Raw genomic sequence first — 18,274 nt, 5'->3', positions numbered from 1 at the left:
CTTGACTTTAAATAGTATCTGATACTGTTGACTCCCAACTGTTTATATCCAGCTGTGACTACACATGCTTCAGATTTACAGACCATTCACCTGTCTAGAAGACATTTTACTAGAATAACTAGGAGACCTCTCCAACCTAACATGTTTAAACAAGAATTCCTACCTTCTTATCCCCCAAATCCCTCCCAAAACCCCACACCAGCTTTTTCCTTACTTGATTTGCATCTAAATTAATGATAGTAGCAGTCACTAAGTTGCTTGGGACAAAAACTTAATCATTCTTAGTTGTTGTTGTTTTTTTTTTCTTTCCCTAAAACACTGTCCAGCCTTTCTTATCAGGGTTGTGGAAAAGAACTGAGCCCTCTTGGTCTAAAATATCCATTGTTAAATAATGAACTGACTTTTCTTCTATGCATTTGGAATAGTAATAGTTATGTACCATCCTTGGAAGAATTAACAAAGATGGGAACCTCAGACAAGAAGGGCTGCTAGACTATGAGCAAGTCCACCTACCCACTGTAGTAACTCCAGAATAGGCCACCATATTTCACACACACTATAGTTGTAGGCTGTTTCACAACTCCCACTCAACCCCTTTCAGACCCTTCTCCATACAACAAGCAAAGTAAACTTTGTAAAAGGTAAATCAGATCATAAATGCCATCCCCAGCCCCCATTTTCATTCTCTAGAAATCTCCTCTTAAAATCAGAATAAATGGGGCGCCTGGGTGGCTCAGTGGGTTAAAGCCTCTGCCTTCGGCTCAGGTCATGATCCCAGGGTTCTGGGATCGAGCCCCACATCGGGCTGTCTGCTCCGCAGGGAGCCTGCTTCCTCTTCTCTCTCTCTCTGCCTGGCTCTCTGCCTACTTGTGATCTCTGTCGGTCAAATAAATAAATAAAATCTTTAAAAAAAAAAAAAAAAAAGAAAATCAGAATAAAACTCAAACTCCTTATCCAGGTCTTACACATCCATACCTGATAGAGACCTTGCCTATCCCTCTGACTCACCTCCTAGTATCCTCCCCGTTTGTTTATCATATTCAATCATACTGGTATTCTTTCAAGCTTTCAAACATGCAGAACACCAAATCCTTTATCAGGGACCTTGTGTTTTCTGTTCTGTTTACCCTGAACGTGTCCCACAGATCTTTGCATGGCTGCCACCTGCTCAACTTTTAGGTGTCAGTTCAGATGTTGCCTTCTCAGAGACTTTGTCTTACCACCCTAACTTCAGCAGCACACTCCTCATCTTCCCATCCCATTTCTCTGTTGTTTCCTTCACAGAACTTTTTACTAACTGAAAATATGTTTCCTTTTCTACAGGTTAATATCCAATTCCCACCACATGAATATATGAAAGCAAGATCCAAGGGGTTAAGGATTTTGTCTTGTTTACTGCCCAGCACAGAATATGCAACCAAGAAATGACAGCTCTTCATAGTAGAAAATACACAGTGAGTTCTGAATGGGAGAAAAGGATGTATATATTGTTTAAATTCATTGTAAGAAAGATGTTTAAATATTATTATTCTGAAAATAACCCATTCTCTAGCTTCCCAAATGACACTAAAAGGATCCACTTACAGTTTCGTATGTAACAACCAGCAACTGATGACTTTGCCAAGAGCTCCATTCCCAAATCCTGTAATCTGCCAGAATTTTCAGTTCCACAAGCAGCCAGAGCTGCCTGGTCAGCAGAAAAAAGGCTTGCCTGCATGTCTCCAGAAGCAGCATTGCTACCTTTTATTTCTGAAAGCGTATTCTTTACATCAGTTTTCATACATCGAACTTCAGCCATCTGAGTTTTGAGTCTTTTTAGCATCTTTAAATCAGAGGGAACTCTCCACATTGCCTGCTGCTTCCTTTGGTCTTTATCTTTTCGAGAATATGAGGCTTTAGAGAGAAAGTTACAAGTCATGTTAATATAGACTTTAACATGCATTATAATGTTAATATATGCAAACCTGAGGTGTAAAAAAGCTAAGGTGCTTTAGGTGGTATTAATAATGAAAGCACACATTAAATTCCATTAATGAAAATAAAGAGAGATACAAGTACCCTAACTTTATTCATACCTTTGAAGTTAGAATCTGGGTCACATTATAACCACTCAAATCTGAATTATTTATTTATTTTTAATATTTTATTTATTTGAGAGGTAGAGAGAGACAATGAAAGAGAGAGAATATGAGAGGAGAGAGGTCAGCAGGAGAAGCAGACTTCCTGCTGAGCAGGGAGCCCGATGTGGGACTTGATCCCAGGACTCCAGGATCATGACCTGAGCCGAAGGCAGTCGCTCAACCAACTGAGCCACCCAGGCGCCCCTGAATTAGTTATTTAATTCTAAAAGTTTAAATAAACTACTCTACTAACTACGCTTTCTTCTTTATGCTTCTCCATTTTTCTCAAATTTCCTCCACTGAGCTTTTATCTTCATAATTGAAAAAAAAAATGAAGAAAACCACCCCCCAGAAGCTAAACTGCCAATACATAGTTGGAATATATGTATTTGTACATACTAAGTTTAAAAAGTTGTCCAATGTAGTTACAGCTACTTAAGTGCCATAGAACATCATAAAAGAATGGTTTCCAGTCACGGATTCTTTGCAGTCTCTAAAGTAACAGTATTTTCTCTCTTCCCAGAGAAAGTAGCTGTTTTTCAATCCACCCTCCTACCCCACAAATATTAAAAGGAGAGGCATATTTTGAATATCAAAGAACATTATGACTGAATCAAAGCAAAAAGAAACCAAGCCCTACAAACAAAAAATGGGGGACCAATAGGCACTAACTAGACAAAGAACAAGTCCTTATTAGAAGGAATGATACCTGAACTTGCCTACGTATTCCAACAACCTTCTACCATAAAAGAGGAAGTACAGTAAAAAGCAGACACTGTAGTGTGTTCAACAGCCATTCCCCCACTTCTAACTTGCCAAAAGGACTCAGACTGTGTTCAGGCATCAGGTGGTAGGCGGCAGTGTGCTCAAGGAAGTTAGATCCCTTCTTTGCCCCGGGGCCTATGCGTCCAGGAATGGCTTAATAAGCTCATTCCTCTGACAGTGTTTAGGGAGGGTACATGACTAACTTCCAGACAAAAGTCTTCTGGGAAAGATTCTTCTATCTTAATGGGAGATTTTATTGTCTTTGTTTATTTAAGAAACATCCATAAAGAGCTTACTGAATTAAATTAAGTCATTTAATTCTCTCATATCAATCCTCTGAGGTAATTAAATTTTATTTTTAATCTTCATTTTATTTTATTTATGGGGGGAAGGGGCAGAGGGAGAGAGAGAATCTTAAGTAGGCTCCATGCTATGCATGGGGCCCAACATGGGGCTTGATCCCATGACTTGGCCAAAACCAAGAGTCAGACACTTAACTGACTGAGCCACCCAGGCACCCGTAAAAAGAATTTTCTATAAATGAGGTAAGTAAGGAGAAATTTTAGAAAGCCCTGAATTTGGTCTCAGATCTACCATTTAATTGCCAGAACTTTATAGAAGTCCACCAACTTCTGAGTCCATTATTTATTTGTAAAACAAAGACAATAATATACACCCAACAGGGTTGTCACACGGCTCAAAAAACTCAATGTTTATGAAATCATTCTGTGGTGTACTCCTCATCCAACCCCTCTCCATCAAGATGTCAGAAATGTTTTCTAAAACCCTAATCAGGTATTACTTTCCAGCTTAAAATCATTCATGCAAGCACCAGCATGACATCTGAGGCCCTTGTCTCTCAGTGGCTTGATCTTCCACCTCTACCCCAAATGTATTAGTATTACTTAGTATTACTTGCAACTCTGTAATACAAAAGCAATACCATATCCCAATTCTATACTTTACAACACATTCTATTCCCTTCTCCCTCTTTCTGTTAACCCAAACCAGAGGAAATCTGAAATGTCTACTCCTTTAGGCACCTAAACCACCAAGAGAGGCATCTCATCTTCCAAGTCAATTCTTCCCTAATTATTTATAGTACTTGGGAGTATACTTCTATTGCAGCACTGTCACATTACAGTAAGGAAGACAAACATATAGACTGTGAACAACTTATGGTGGAGATTATATCTTAGTGATCTTTGTATTTCAGGCCAAACAACTTATAGCACAAAATACTCAAAATGTTTGGCTAAATAAAATCTTGCACCTGACATCTACATGGACTTAAATATGAAAATCTGTATTAATCCACATACCAGAAATGGACAAGGACTTTTTTTCTTTTTTTAAAGATTTTATTTATTTATTTGACAGACAGAGATCACAAGTAGGCAGAGGCAGGCAGAGAGCGAGGAAGGGAAGCAGGCTCCCCTCTGAGCAGAGAGCCCGATGCGGGGCTCAATCCCAGGACCCTGGTATCATGACCTGAGCCAAAGGCAGAGGGTTTAACCCACTGAGCCACCCAGGCACCCCGGACATGAATTTTAAAAAGTAAAATTCCCAGATAGGAAAATACAAAAAAAAAAAAAAAAAAAAAAATTATTCAAACCTCCTTCATCTGATAGACAACTACTCAGCCTGTTTCAAACACTAGGCATTGTGCTGGCCAGGGAATACGACAGTGAACAAGATGAATCCTTGGCCTTTGCCCTCAAAGCTCACAGTCCAGCTGAAAAAGTGAAAAATAATTTCAGTACCATGTGATAACTGCCAACACAGGAAACTGTAATGAGATCTTATACCATAGGAACCTGACAATTTAATACTGCACTGAAAATAAGCCTTTCTGAATGTGCCAGGTTACAAAGTTAATTAGAACTGAGTCTTGTCTGTAACAATTCTTTCATTTCGTTCAGTTATGGCCTTCAAGACTGACAGTTCTCTAAACCTTCTCCTCCAAACTTCAGTATCTATCAATGGCAACACTATTCTGGTCCCCTAGGCTTCTTCAGTCCTCCTTACCACATTCCAAACCATTGCCAAGCCCTATAACTCTATCTTCACAAGATTCCAAATACTACCACTGCCGTGCTACAAGTAAAATCTTAATTACATACAGAATAGATTACTGTATTCCTTAGAGGTTAAGTAGAACTTTTATAATGTCAGAAGATTCTGAAGACCTTACCTCAGATCCACGTATTTTTGAGCATATGATGATTAAGAAAATATTTAGAAATGTATGAATTTGCCCTCTGGGGGGCAACACCTTCCACAGAATAACCCCACCTGACTCTATTTCTACTTACTACTACATGTACCATAAAATCTGGTTCAACTATATTATCTATCATTCATACCCTGATGCCTCTTAAGATGTTCCTTTTATAGTACAGTGGTTAAGAACATGAACTTGCAGTAAGTCTGATACATAATAGGTTCACTCAATATGTATTGAAAAAAAAGAATGAGAGGAAAATAAAGGACTACTATGAACAACTCTATGACAACAATTCTTTTTTAAAAGTTTATTTATTTATTTGAGAGAGAGAGAGACAGCGAGAGAGGAACACAAGCAGGGAAGTGGGAGAGGGAGAAACAGGGTTCCCGCTGAGCAGGGAGCCCAATGTGGGGCTCGATCTCAGGACCCCTATCAAATTTTTGATAACCTAGATGTAATGGACCAATACCCTGAAAGACAATCTGCCAAAAATGGAAGAAGAAATAGTATGAAGAAGGCTATATCCGCTTTCTATTATCTCCAAGAACAGAAGTAGAGGGAGTACTTCCAAACTCAATCTGAGGCATTAATCTAGTATCAAACCAAAGACATTTATAAGAAAACTGCAGACCAGTATCACTCATGAACAGAGATACTAAAACCAGGGGTGCCTGGGTGGCTCAGTGGGTTAAGCCTCTGCCTTCGGCTCAGGTCATGATCTCAGAGTCCTGGGATCGGGCCCTGCATTGGGCTCTCTGCTGAGCTGGGAGCCTGCTTCTCCCACTCTCTCTCTGCCTGCCTCTCTGCCTACTCTCTTTCTCTCTCTATCAAATAAATAAATAAAATCTTTAAAAAAAAAGAGAGATACTAAAACCCTCAGCAAAATATTAGCAAGTTGAATCTAACCATGTATAAAAAGAATTATATACCATAACTAAGTGGGATTTATCCCAGGTATGCAAGGCTGGTTTGACATTCAAAAAATCAGTAAATGTAATCCATCACATTTTATCAATAGATGCAGAAAAAGCATTTGACAAAATCTAATCTCCATTCATGAATTAAAAATAAAAAACTCTTAGTAAACTAGGAATAGAGGAAAACATCTTCAACCTGATAAAGAATAGCTATGAAAAACCTATAGCTGGGTGCCTGGGTGGCTCAGTGGGTTAAAGTCTCTGCCTTTGCTCGGGTCATGATCCCAGGGTCCTGGGATCGAGCCCCACATCGGGCTCTCTGCTCAGCAGGGAGCCCGCTTTCTCCTCTCTGCCTGCCTCTCTGCCTACTTGGGATCCCTATCTGTCAAATAAATAAATAAAATCTTAAAACAAACAAACAAACAAACAAAAAAACCTATAGCTAACATCATATTCAATGGTGAAAACTTTGAAGCTTTCCCACCAAGATCAGGAACAAGGCAAAATGTCCCTTTTTACCACTCCTTTTCAACACTGTACCAGAAGTCCTAGCTAATACAATAAGATAAGAAGAAGAAAATGAAAGGTATATAGGTTGAGAAGGAAAAAAAAAAAAGAACCAAAATAAACACTAAAAACCAAGCAAGCATTTTAATAAAAAGGAGGCTGGATCTTTCTGCAATATTAGCTTTTAATATCCTCTCACAGATATGTTACCTTCAATTCATTTCTAAGACTCCATTTTTAGCCAAACTATGGAAAGAACCTAGATGTCCATCAACAGATGAATGGATAAAGAAGATGTGGTATATATGTACAATCAAATACTATGCAGCCATCAAAAGAAATGAAATCTTGCCATTTGCGATGACGTGGATGGAACTAGAGGGTATTATGCTGAGTGAAATAAGTCAATCAGAGAAAGACAATTATCATATGATCTCCCTGATAGGAGGAATTTGAGAGGCAAAATGGAGGGTTTGGGGGGTAGAGAATGAAAAAATAAAACAAGATGGGATCGGGAGAGAGACAAACCATAAGAGACTCTTAATCTCAGGAAACAAACTGAGGGTTGTCGGGGGGAGTGGGGTAGGGAGAGGGTGGTTGGGTTATGGAAGCTGGGGAGGGTATGTGCTATGTTGAGTGCTGTGAAGTGTGTAAGCCTGACAATTCACAGACCTGTACCCCTGGGGCAGTAATACATTATATGTTAATAAAAAAAAAAAGATATGCATATTAAAAAAAAACCTCCCTCTTCTACAATCTTACTCCCTTAGTTTTAATTATCTAGTATCACCTCTAAGCAAATAATTGCCTATATTCCAGTTCTTAATTTTTAGCTATCTACTAAGCATCTCTACTTTGATATCCCACTGGCATGTCAAACTCAAGATATTTAAAAACTTGGTCTTCCTCTCTACTATTCCCCCCACTTCTGAGTCATCAGCATTTTGATCACCTGGATTTGAAACTCAGGTCATTTCATTTATATTAATTTTTCATAGAAAACTAATTTTTGGGTAACTGAGATATTCTGTTTACAGTTTGCATTCATTTTTCCAATGACACTGAATATTTTTCAAAAATATGATTTTACCTATTTAAAAAATATGCATGGCTAACCTAGAATTTTTCAGACATAACTGTATTGTTGGATTCTTTTCTTTTATTTTTTTAAGATTTTATTTATGGGGCTCCTGGGTGGCTCAGTGAGTTAAGCCTCTGCCTTTGGCTCAGGTCATGATCTCAGGGTCCTGGAATCGAGTCCCGCATCGGGCTCTCTGCTGGGTGGGGAGCCTGCTTCCCCGCCTCTCTCCCTACTTGTGATCTCTCTCTCTCTCTCTGTCAAATAAATAAGTAAAATCCTAAAAAAAAAAATAAAAGATTTTATTTATTAATTGACAAAGAGAGATCACAAGTAGGCAGAAAGGCAGGCAGAAAGACAGAAGGGGGGGAAGCAGGCTCCCCACGGAGCAGAGAGCCTGACACGGGACTCAATCCCAGGACCCTGAGATCATGACCCGAGCCGAAGGCAGAGGCTCAACCCACTGAGCCACCCAGGTGCCCTTGTTGAATATTTTCAAACAACTTTGACAGTTTTTTCTTTGGGATATACTCCTAGAAGTGAAGTTACAGGATTAAAGAACAGAGGTATTTTAAATCTAGTAGAAAAATTTCCTTCAGGGGCACCTGGGTGGCTCAATCAGTTAAGCATCTGACTCTTGATTTCAGCTCAGGTCATGATCTTAGGTTTGTGAGACTGAGCCCCATGTTGGGCTCTATGCTGGATGTGGAATTACTTGAGATTCTCTCCCTCTTCCTCTGCTCTCTGCCCCCTACTTGCATGCATATGCACTTTCTCTTCCTTTCTTAAAAAAAAAAAAAAAATCCAGAGTGCCTGGGTGGCTCACTCATTTGGTGTCTGCCTTTGGCTTGGGTCATGATCCCAAGTCTGGGATCAAGCCCCACATAGGGCTCCCTGCTCCCTGCTTGGTGGGGAGCCTGCTTCTCTCCCACTCCCCCTGCTTGTGTTCCCTCTCTCACTGTATCTCCTTCTGTCAAATAAATAAATAAAATCTTTTTAAAAAATTCCTTTAAAAAGGTTAAGCCAATGTACACATCCACCTAGAGAACCACAACTTGTCTGTTTCACTATGTCTTTGTAAATAATACAGGTTATAATTTAAGTAAAACCTTTGTCAAGGTGTTAATTTTTTTTAAAGAAGCTATTTCTTGGGGTGCCTGGTTGGTTTAGTTGGTAGAGCATGTGACTCCTGATCTCAGGGTTGTGAATCTCAGCTCATGTTCAGTGTAAGGATTATGTAAAAATAAAATCTTCAAAAAAAAAAAAAAAAAAAAGGCTATTTCTTGATTACAAGAACTATGTGTGATTTTTATTTTCTTTGTAATTTTCTGTATTTTCCAAATTTTCTACAATAAAAACACCTAAACATAATGTAAAATTATAAACAATGTGATAAATTTTATAGAACTACAAGTACAAAACATAATGTACTTGAATCACAGATAAAAGGCAACTATTTCATAACATGACTGAGGACAATCTTTCAAATTAAGGACCCAGACTTCCAGGAAGTATATCTTAGAAAGAAGAGGCCTAAATAATCCAGGTTCCTATAACCCCTGACTAGAGCAGCTCTGTGTGTTTTCTATACTGAAGCTCTGCCTCAGACTTTGAAAAATGAGTTTTGCTGCTTTAAAGGAGCATCAAAATTACCATTCTAAATCACTGATATCTGATTTGTGTGATATTAAGGTAGGAAAATACTGAATATACATTAGAAAGTCTCCTAACAAAAATGATTTTTAAAATGTGGCATTTCAAGTTAATCCTTTGCTATTCAAAATGACTCTGCCTAAGAGCTTCAAAAAGTCCAGGTTTGACTATACATCTAATGTGTGTGTGTATATATCATATTACAGTAATACAGATATAACTTCTAACAACCTTTGCAAATAAAACAATGATGTTAATTGGTATACATTTTTAGGCTATAGAGAATCAAAGCATGAAACCATCTTTTTCTATATTCAATTTAGACACAGTTCCAATTAGAAGTTAGGGTATTCACACAAAATTCTAAGCCCATTCACAAAGAGGACAACTGTGTTTCATACAAATCAAACTGTCAATCAGACACGATGCAATGCCAAACCATATACAAACATTCTAACAGGCATTATGACATTGTTGCACTAAAACACCACTGAACAATAATGACCAAAAAATTAATCTGATTAATATAAGTGTCAATTTTATGATATATAATGAAAATTCAATTTGCTACAGAATCGTCCTGTGTTCCAACATTTAAATGAGACACTTGGATTAAAATCAAGAATTCTTCTGAAGAATCACAGAAAAAAGTGAACTTATTGTTAGTATTTTACCTGTGGGCTGCAAAAGTGAAGCAGGTGGGCGAGGCTGTAAGCCCCACAAATTTTCCATACTACTCCGGTCCTTAAGGTCCAACAAATGTATTAAAATTAATGGGTCAATGTCTAATAAACTACTGGTAGCAGCAGAGCATAAATGTGCTCTTCTTGACATTCTGCTGCTGGCACCCACGTAGCCATGGTTACTACCTGCAAAAGAAATAGAGATGTAGAAAATGCATGCTACATATCTGCACAATTAAAAGAAAAAGTAAATTGGTTCGTATTGTTTGAATACTTGTCTATGGACCTATCTTTTAGGAGATGGTATGTCACATTGATGAGAAGCAAAAAGGAGAAACAAGATTGCCAGAGAGGTGAACACAAGCATAGTGACTAAGCACTGGCCTTATTACTACCCAGAATTCAGAAAGAACCCTCAACCCCATCCTTAGCCCTAGAAATAAAAAGGTATTTTTTATAATAAAAAGCATATACAATATATGAAAGATGAGAGTAAGAAAAGGAGAGTATGTCCTATAATGCAGTGGTCTTGAAAGAAAGACAAATCTTCATGATATCACAAATCCCTCGGAACTAGACACCAAAACAGTAATCTTCTTGTGGAGTTTTCAGACTGAAACTGATGGACAGGATAGACACCTGTGAGCAATGTCATATCTGTATCACCAAGAGTAGACTAAGCTCCTTAAGCTAAAGAAACCATTTGACTTTTCTCCAGTGCCTAGTACAATATCTAGCAAATATTAGGTTTGGAAGTGGTGGTTAAGCTGACCTCCTTCAATAAAATTATTTAAAAAGATTCTAAAGAAACCTAAATTTAAAAATGTTATATGCAACAAAGTCTTAAAATAGATAATATAAAAATAACACAAAATAATCAGGTTCTGCCTATTCATGAGTGTTTCAAAGAGATCTAAAAAACTTAGGAGAAAAATTCTAATTATTCAGAAGCTTCAAGCCACTTATTTACTTATATGTGTTTCATCTATATTCATATCCTCACCTTTTCCAATTTCTTCCTCTTCTGAGGATATCATCCCATTGCAAAGTTTTCTTCCCAGATTCAGTACCCCCTGCAACTCCTTTTAAAAACTAGCAGAAAATTCCGCTTTTCCTCAACTGCTACAAATGCTCAGTGCATCCAAGGAAGGCCACACTGGAGTGAGGCACTCACTTCATTTGGTGACCAGCATCATGCTTGACAGTGCCACTCGGTGTTCACCTGCACCACAGCCTCCATCTCAGGAGCTCACCTGCTTCTACTTAGCACTCAACCAGCCAACGATGACAAGGTGACAGTCATGGAGGATAAGATCAATGTCCTCATTAAAACAGCTGGTATAAATGCTGAACCTTTCTGGCCAGGCTTGTTTGCAAAGGCCTTGGCCAATGTGAATACGAGGAACCTTACTCAAGATGAGCTAGCAGATTGCTAGCTCCACCACAGGTGCCTGAGTAAGATTACTGGAGTGGGAACCAGGATCTTCTTCTAAAATGCTGCCCAGGTGGTTCTAAGTGGACAGTAAGCTACTCAGTAGCCCCATGTACTGTATCTATTGCCTGATATCTGGTTCTTCTTTAGAAATAGAAGTTGCCCATTTTTCCACATTAAATGGACCCATTAAACACTAGCACTCTTCCCATTTCTCAGTGCTCTCCCAGGCCTTACTTTCACCAACAAACAAAAACTCCTTTCATTTGTGTTGTAGGCCCTTTAGCTACTCCCTCCCTCCCATTTCCCATCCCTTCTACTCACTATCCACCCGCATCAAAGACTCGCGCATCTATTTCCGTTTCCCTTTCTCAGAGCGGATATTGCCATCATTCTGGGTGTGTTCTGTAGGTCTAAGTATACAATCTAATAAATGCTCACAAAGTAATAGTACCCCCAAATCCCCCATGTTTCCTAAAATTGCTCACTAACCTTTCTCTCCAAAGGTAACCTTCATCCTGAGTTAAATACCATAATTTTGCCTGGTTTTGAACTTTTTTTTTTTTTTTTAAAGATTTTTTTATTTATTTATTTGACAGAGAGAGAGCTCACAAGTAGACAGAGGCAGGCAGAGAGAGAGGAGGGGAAGCAGGCTCCCTGCTGAGCAGAGAGCCCGATGCGGGGCTCGATCCCAGGACCCTGGGATCATGACCTGAGCCGAAGGCAGAGGCTTTAACCCACTGAGCCACCCAGGCGCCCCTGGTTTTGAACTTTATATAAATGAAATGATACAGTATGCGCTCTAATATCCTGCTTCTTTGTTCGACATTATATTCATGAGATTCATCTACAGTGCTGTATGTAGTTCATTCATTTTCATTATTGCTGTGTGGCATTCCCAATATATGAATATATCCCCATTTCTTTGTTCTATGTGGAAAGAATTTGGGTTGCTTCTAGTTTTTAGCTGCTACTTTAAAGCTACTGAAATTCTAAGTAGATAAATTGCTCTTGAAAGCAAGGTCACATGAAAACAATACAAAACACCTCATAAAAAAGCAAATGAATCAGTGACAGGTTCCCTGCCTCCTGAACCAAGCCCCAACTAAAATGTTAACACTGATCTACCCAAGTTCTTCATTTTATCACAGTGCCTGTATGCAGTAGCATGACATTCAAGGTTCTACACAGTCTAGTACTAAATCAGCTTTTTCACAAAAACAAATTACAGTTGTTTTTCTTAAATTAAAAAACACACATACATACACACAAGGACAACACCTAAAAAAGAATGATACTTTTGTAAAAATCTACTGGCAAGCCTTGCCTCACACAAAAGTATGTGTGTATGTTCAATTTTAACACGTATTGCCCAACCACTTTCCAAAGCAGTGGTACCAATTTTCATTCCCACTGGCAAGGTATGAGAGTTTCCATCTCTCTACATGCTTGCAACATTTAGTACTGCCAATTTAAAAAATATTTTTATATATTACCTGCTACAGTGGGTATACAATGGTATCTTAATAGATTTTTATTTGGTACTTCCTGAAATAATAAAGAAAAATGAAGAGTCTCTGAGATCTGTGGGATCTCATCAAATGTACCAAAATACATATTATGGGAATCACGGAAGAGCAAAGAGAAAAAATACAGATGAAAGAAAAATGGTTGAAAATTTCCAACATATGATGAAAAATATTAATCTAACACATCGAAGAAGCTCAGCTCAACAAACTCTATGTAAGACAAATCAACTCAGGAGATCCACATTGGGACACATCATCAATCTGCATTTCTCATATAAAAGAGGTTGAGTACTTTTTAAAATGTGCACTGGCCATCTGGATGATTCTTCTGCGAGGTGTCTATTCCAGTCTTTTGTCCTTTTTTATTCCCCTAGGAGGTAGTCTTATCTTTTTCTTATTGATTTATAGAAGATTTTTATACATTATAGAAAGTGTTTTAGAAACTCTTTTTTAATTTTTTTTATTAACATATAATGTATTATCAGCCCCAGGGGCACAGGTCTGTGAATCACCAGGTTTACACACTTCACAGCACTCACCATAGCACATACCCTTCCCAATGTCCATAACCCAACCACCCTCTCCCTAGCTCTCTGTCCCCGGCAACCCTCCATTTGTTTTGTGAGATTAAGAGTCTCTTATGGTTTGTCTGTTTTAGAAACTTTTAATTTATTCTGATTAATAAAAGTTTTGTTTTTTAAAAGATTTTATCTATTTGTTTGACAGAGAGAGAGCACAAGTAGGCAGAGCAGCAGGCAGAGGGAGAAGGAGAAGCAGGCTCTCCGTCTAGCCCGGAGACCAACATGGGGCTCAATCCCAGGACCACGGGATCACGACCCGAGCTGAAGGCAGCTGCCCAACGACTGAGCCATGCAGATGCCCCAAAGTTATGTTTTTTGAAAGAAAAAAATCAATGCATCTTTCTAGAACAGACTATGCACCTGAGATCTAACTAAGCAGTTAGATATTAGGAGTCTGAGGTCAACACATGAATGTCCCACAGGTCTCAAAATCAACACTGATCAAACTAAATATATTATATTCTCCTCCTGGACTATCTTATATAAGGGGGCACAGCCTAACCTAGAAACCTTAAGGAATCATCCCCACATATCCACCAAATTCATCCCTTCGAGTTGGATTCCTAAGTCCCAAGTTCAATTCTGCTATTGAACATTTTTCAACAAAATTCATCTCCACCCTTACTTCTCTTGCCTTATCTTAGGCCCTCATAATTTTCCCTCCTGAAACATTTCAGCAGTTTTCTAACTGGTCTTGTCATTTAATCCATCTTCCACTTTGTAACTAAATCTGACCATATTTCTTTCTTTTTTTTTTTTTTTTTAAAGATTTTATTTATTTGTCAGAGAGAGAGAGAGAGAGAGAGAGCGAGCAAGCGAGCACAGGCAGACAGAGTGGCAGAGGGAGAAGCAGACTCCCTGCGGAGCAAGGAGCCCGATGTGGGACTCGATCCCAGGACGCCGGGATCATGACCTGAGCTGAAGGCAGCTGCTTAACCAACTGAGCCACCCAGGCGTCCCTCTGACCATACTTCTAAAGGGTCTTTTAAAAAGACCTTTAATGACTCCACAGAATAAAGCCCAAAATCCTTTACCAAGCAGATGAGACCTTCCATCATCTGATTCTGCTTCTTGCTTACCAATCTCACATCGGCCTGCCCCCCTAGAAAGACTCAATTATTTGAAGTTTCCAAAAAGAACAATGCTGCATCTTTTCCCTGGAATGCCTTTGCTCTCATCTCATTATTTCCCTGTTCCTCTAATGAACTCTTAGCTCTTCTTTCAAGAACAAAATCAAGCATCACTCCCTTTCTAAAGCCTTTTTCACCCATTCCTAATAAGCTGTTCTATTTTTGGAGTCACCCTGTATTTACATTTATAATCACAAAGTCTGTTAATGACTAGTGCTACACACTCATTTTGGAGATGATGCTCATTCATCTCATAATCCCGGGGAACACCATGCCTGATAGCTAGTGGGCATTATTAAACATTACCGGATTAAGTGACCTTAAAAATCCTTAACCTGAGGGATGCCTAGGTGGCCCAGCCAGTTAAGCAACTGCCTTTGGCTCAGATCAGGATCCTAGGGTCCTGGGATCAAGTCTCACACTGAGCTCCCTGCTCAGCTGAGAGCCTGCTTCTCCCTTTGCCTGCCACTCCCCCTGCTTGTGTTCTCTCTCTCTAACAAATAAATAAACAAAATCTTAAAAAAAATCTTTAACCTGAAATAAGTAACAAATGTTGTAATAACCTACACACTGTCAATTTACAAGTGTGCTATATTGCTAGAATCTTTTAGTTCTCAAGTTTTAGGATGTTTCATAAATCACACATGTGAGGCAAATATAAAATAGATGTTTCCTATTCATTGGTCAACTAGCTAATGTTCTAGATTAGAATGATACTTGTTGCAGGTGCCTGGGTGGCTCAGGTGGTTAAGTATCTGCCTTCGGCTCAGGTCATGATCCCAGCATCCTGGGATTGAGCCCCACATTGGGCTCCCTGCTCGGCGGGGAGCCGGCTTCTCCCTGTCCCTTTGCTGCTCTCCCTGCTTGTGCTTTCTCACTTTCTCTGTCAAATAAATAAATAAAATCTTAAAAACAGACAAACAGAATGATACTTTTTTATTTAGAATGATCTCTTGTAACGAAACAAAAATAACTGAATAAGCAATTCCTGAGGAGGAACCTGAATCATTATTATTTCGAGTTACAGCCTTACTTAATACAATGTATACAATGAAATTAAGTAAATATTATTTTACTTCATACCTAGATTCCGTGTAAGAAAGATCTTCTATTTAATGGGCAACTTAACATCTTAATTGATATAATTCTTAAGATGACAGTATGGTTCTGAAATATGAATCACAACAGGCTTGAAATGGACCTTCCATAATCAACATAACAAGATGAGTATTATTTCTTGCCACAGAGCTTCATGGAGCTCAGCAAGAAAAGGGAAAATGGGCAGCTAAATAAGCAACTGTAGTATTAATATATATTCTAATAGGTTAATTTGAAAGAGCAGAAAAAGATAAGCAGGGCACACAATTGAGAATGGCTTCCAGGAATAAAATGTAACTAAACTGAAGAAGAAACAGGAGTTGACTATGTCCAGCATGAGAAGATAGAAGGAACATGTCAGAAAGCACATTTGAGGGGAAGCATATTTCTTTCCTCCAGGCTAAAAAAATGACACAGTGGAGTGTAAGAGAGGTAAAGCTAAAGACGTGAGTAGGAGCCACCATATGAAAGGTCTTCTGTACCATTAGCAAATTTGGACTTTATCCTAAAGTAAATGGAATCCAATAAAGAATTTTAAAGTAAAGAAGTAAGGGGCAGCTAGGTGGCTCAGTCATTAAGCATCTCCCCTCAGCTTGAGTCATGATCTCAGGGTTCTGGGATTGAGTCCCGCATCAAGGTCAGGGTCCTTGCTCAGCGGGAAGCCTGCTTCTCCCTCTCCTACTCCCCCCCTGCTCATGTTCTGTCTCTCACTGTCTCTGTCAAATAAATAAATAAAATCTTAAAAAAAAGAGAAGTGACATGAACAGATACAAATTTGAAGGAAAAATACAACTCAACTGAACTCGTGCTGTGGGAGATAGAATGGAAGAGAACAATATGGATACAAGGAATCCAGACAGGGGGCTGTTTTGAAAGACAGTGGCCTAGACTAGGAATGGCATAGGAATGGGAAGTAACAAATGAACTCATGCACTGTTTAGGAGGCAGAATCAACAGATTTGGGTAATGTATTACACTTGATCTTAGCCAAAAGGCTGAGAAGCGATTTGGGTAATGTATTAAAGGCAGAGTCTGAGCGAGAGGAAAAGATAAAGAATGTGTAATACTATCAACACTATCAACTACTAAGATGACAAGCTATTACTGACAGGGAGGATGGCATAAAAATATAATGACTTCTATTTGTGAGATGCTGAGTCTAATAACATCAAAACCAGACTGCTACATGGGTCTGAAAGTCATGAGAAAAACAAAGGCTAGAGATAGTACTTGGAGAGTAATCAATATATGGACAGAATTGAAATACAAGCATAAATGAGATCATCTAGAGTAAAGTGAGGAGTAGGAAGAGTACCAAGTATGGGTGGAAGTTGAAATGCTGAAGACTAATGTTTAAGAGATCTTCAGATCCAAACATGCTACACAATATGCCAGTGTTTGTACCAAGGGCAACATCAATAAAGTAGAAGCAGTACAACGCTAGCTTTTAATTCTTCCAGCCAAGAATTTACATGTTTAAATAAATGGGACCATGGGGTGCCTGGGTGGCTCAGTGATTGGGGATCTGCCTTTGGCACAGGTCATGATCCCAGGGTCCTAGGATTGAGCCCCTCATCAGGCTCCCTGCTCAGCAAGGAACCTGCTTCTCCTTCCCCTCTGCCTGCTGCTCCCCCTACTCGTGCTTGCTCTCGGTCACATAAATAAATAAAATCTTAAAAAAACAGATCCAAGAACACAAAAGAAACATGCAGTATTTGAGTCACTTCACCCCAAGAGGAGCAGAAGCAGTGTGGTCTGGCAAAAACAAAAACAAACAAACAAACAAAAACAGTCCAAGAAAAAGATGATGTGAAGTTCTAGTCTGGCTCTACCAACAACTACGTATGTGATCTAGGCAATTAAATCCAAAGTTTACTCCACGCATAAGATAAGCTCTCAAAAGGCCCTCTGTGGGGCACCTGGGTGCCTCAGTCGGTTAAGCAGCTAACTCTTGATTTCGGCTGGATCATAATCTCAGGATCACTGGGATTGGGCCCCATGTCGAGCTCCGTGCTCAGCGGGAAGTCTGCTTGGGATTCTCTCCCTTTCCCTCTGCCCATTCCCACTGCAGGCATGTGCATACACACTCTCTCTAATAGATGAATCTTTTTAAAAAAAAGGTCCTTTTTAAGTCATATTCCATAAATCTTTTCCAATTATTCTATAGTCAAATTAGATATACAAACAAGGCATATATCATAAAAGGATAGTGTACGATCGTAGAGAAGACCATGGGCTTTGGATTTAGATAAACCCAAAACTCTAATCCCTCTCTTTCGTTTACTAAATTGTGAATGACAGCAAGTTGCTTAATTTCTCTACAATCTGTGGCTATAAAAAGCAGATAATATTAAAATCTATCTTACAGAATGTGGTAAGTTAATGAGATAAGGTACAAATGAAGTGCCTTTGCACAATGCCTGGTACATAAGAATACTTACCAAATGTTAGCTATTATTACTGTTTCAAATACACTCTAAGATATATACAGACACACACACACACACACACACACACACACACACACACAGAGTATACATAGCATTTCCAATAC

General features: G+C 38.9%; 1 protein-coding gene across 8 annotated transcripts in view; it reads right to left on the bottom strand.

Annotated features, from left to right (window-relative positions):
- Positions 1-18,274, bottom strand: part of TRIM37 (tripartite motif containing 37) — a 186,689-nt gene that overhangs the window by 42,407 nt on the left and 126,008 nt on the right. For all 8 annotated transcript variants that reach the window (XM_032871918.1, XM_032871920.1, XM_032871922.1 and 5 more), the window contains 2 exons: positions 9,942-10,136; positions 1,585-1,893 (listed from right to left, as the gene is read on the bottom strand). In XM_032871918.1, the coding sequence (XP_032727809.1) occupies positions 1,585-1,893; positions 9,942-10,136 (504 nt within the window). The remainder of the gene's footprint in view (positions 1-1,584; positions 1,894-9,941; positions 10,137-18,274) is intronic.

This window comes from Lontra canadensis, unplaced genomic scaffold (assembly GCF_010015895.1).
Source record: "Lontra canadensis isolate GAN:19392208 unplaced genomic scaffold, GSC_riverotter_1.0 scaffold43, whole genome shotgun sequence".
In the NCBI taxonomy this organism is placed as follows: domain Eukaryota; kingdom Metazoa; phylum Chordata; class Mammalia; order Carnivora; family Mustelidae; genus Lontra; species Lontra canadensis.
The sequence above is the reverse complement of the archived record's forward strand: the minus strand, read 5'-3'. Positions and strand labels throughout refer to the sequence as shown.